Below are 1860 nucleotides of genomic sequence, written 5' to 3'. Positions count from 1 at the left end.
AGGAGAAACTAGGGACACAGAATATTTGGCCAACTGTGAATCAGAGGCTTCTGATCATCAATTGTTTCTTCTACCCACAATCTAGACTGTTCCCTTCTGAACGTAGAGGCTGAGAAAGGTGTAGAGGATTGGACTTAGTCTCAACTCTCTGGACAAATAATAAATAATGTAGAAGACAGAAAAGAATAGACACACTCAAAAGGGGTGGGTCTTTTCCTGCATCCCTCAAGGTACAAGTGAAATGACAGTGGGATTAAGGAGCTTTGCATGAAGGGAAGTAAAAATGGGCTAAAGATGCCTGTCTTGCAAAGAATGCTATTGATTCACTGAGCATGAGTCTCAGGGCTTGATTCTAGACACAGGAAAACAATGTTTTGAACCAAACAGCTTAAATGTAATATGTAGAGTAGAATCAGACTATAACATGTGTCTTCTTTTACCTTTTGAGATTTATACTCATTTCTCCCACAGTAGGTGCAAGCTCAGAGAGATCAATTGGAGGGATGAATATCATGATATTTTTGGCATATGCACTCGATCCTATGAAGGCTTACCAAGATTCATGACACAGAAGCAGCCAGTGCAGAATAGTCCTGGCTGTGGGGTGAAGAAAGAATTGAAGGTGACAACACAACTTGAACTCATAGAGGGCAGACTTGATGAATCTGCCACATACTACTTGTTGCAGTGGGCCCAGCAGAGAAAAGATTCCATTCATCTGTGCTGTAGGAAGCTAAAGATTCAGGGCTCAACCAAAGCCACATTCATAGAATTCTTCAACTTTTTACATTCAGACTGTATACAAGATCTGCAGCTACTTCGTCTTCGTATAGAAGATTTGGCTTTTCTTAATCCCTACCTGAGACAGATGAACAATCTTCTCAATCTCAAACTATGTTATATCTCAGATACCCTAAGTGATTCCAAAATGTCTCAACTTCCCACATTCCAGTGTCTGAAGAGAATCCATGTACACGATGTCTCCTTTACATATGGCAACCTGAAGGAACTCCTCAGGTAAGGAAGGGTCGAGTAGTAGACCAGAGAAAACACATCTCTTTTCTTTTGTCTTGGTTTTGATGTGGTTTTGTTTTGTTTTGTTTCGTTTCATTTCGTTTTGGAAGCTATAGAAGCTTTTATGGTCTGGCAAACTTAAACCTATCACTATTAGAGACATAGCATATCGAGGCAATGCACCCTGTACTAAGATCTGTATGACCAGGCACCAGCAACCTCTTATTGCCTATGTGTAAAAACTTTTGAGTTCAGAAACAGATTCAGAAGATGAGAAATATGGAACAATGGGTTTCAAGGTGAAGACAGGATCAAGGAACTTCGAGGAACAGAACCTCTTAGAGCTCTTAAAAACAGTACTAGGAAGTTGTTGAATTTTCTTTAGGGTAATTAGTCCTTCTTACATATTCCATGTTGTCCTGATATATTCACTGCTGTGGTTTTCTGTCAAGCACTGAATCATGATTATGGTGATATCTTAAAGACCCAGAATAGAATATTGTGAGGTATGTGTTCAGAAAACAAAAGGCTATGTCCTGAGGGTTGTTCTCAATATGCATTCAGAATGAGTTTGGGAGAAATGTCATCTGCTTAGCTGCCCATTCTATGAACACTCTTCAACACCATTTGACAGAAAGCAATAATGTGTTCTCTCCTCAGGTGCCTGAAGAAACCCTTGGATTCACTTAGCATCATTTACTGTAACCTCTCACAGTCAGACTTGGATTTCCTGCCCTATTGCCTAAATATTTTTGAGCTCAAATCGCTAAGCCTTGCTTATATTAATTTATGTTATTTACACCTTGAGCCTCTCAGGTTTTTCCTTGAGAGAGTTGGACATAGCCT

At 39.7% G+C, this 1860-nt stretch overlaps 1 protein-coding gene across 1 annotated transcript; it reads left to right on the top strand.

The window, feature by feature from the left end:
• Positions 1–471: 471 nt before the first annotated feature.
• On the top strand, positions 472–1853 carry LOC114635559 (oogenesin-3-like; the record flags this gene model as incomplete). Its single annotated transcript, XM_028784085.1, has 2 exons — positions 472–1017; positions 1675–1853. Coding segments are annotated over 2 exons (725 nt in total), but the record flags the coding sequence as incomplete, so codon positions are not given.
• Between the last annotated feature and the right edge of the window lie 7 nt (positions 1854–1860).

This window comes from Grammomys surdaster, unplaced genomic scaffold, assembly GCF_004785775.1.
Source record: "Grammomys surdaster isolate TR1022 unplaced genomic scaffold, NIH_TR_1.0 112254, whole genome shotgun sequence".
NCBI lineage: Eukaryota > Metazoa > Chordata > Mammalia > Rodentia > Muridae > Grammomys > Grammomys surdaster.
This window is presented reverse-complemented; position numbering and strand designations above follow the sequence as displayed.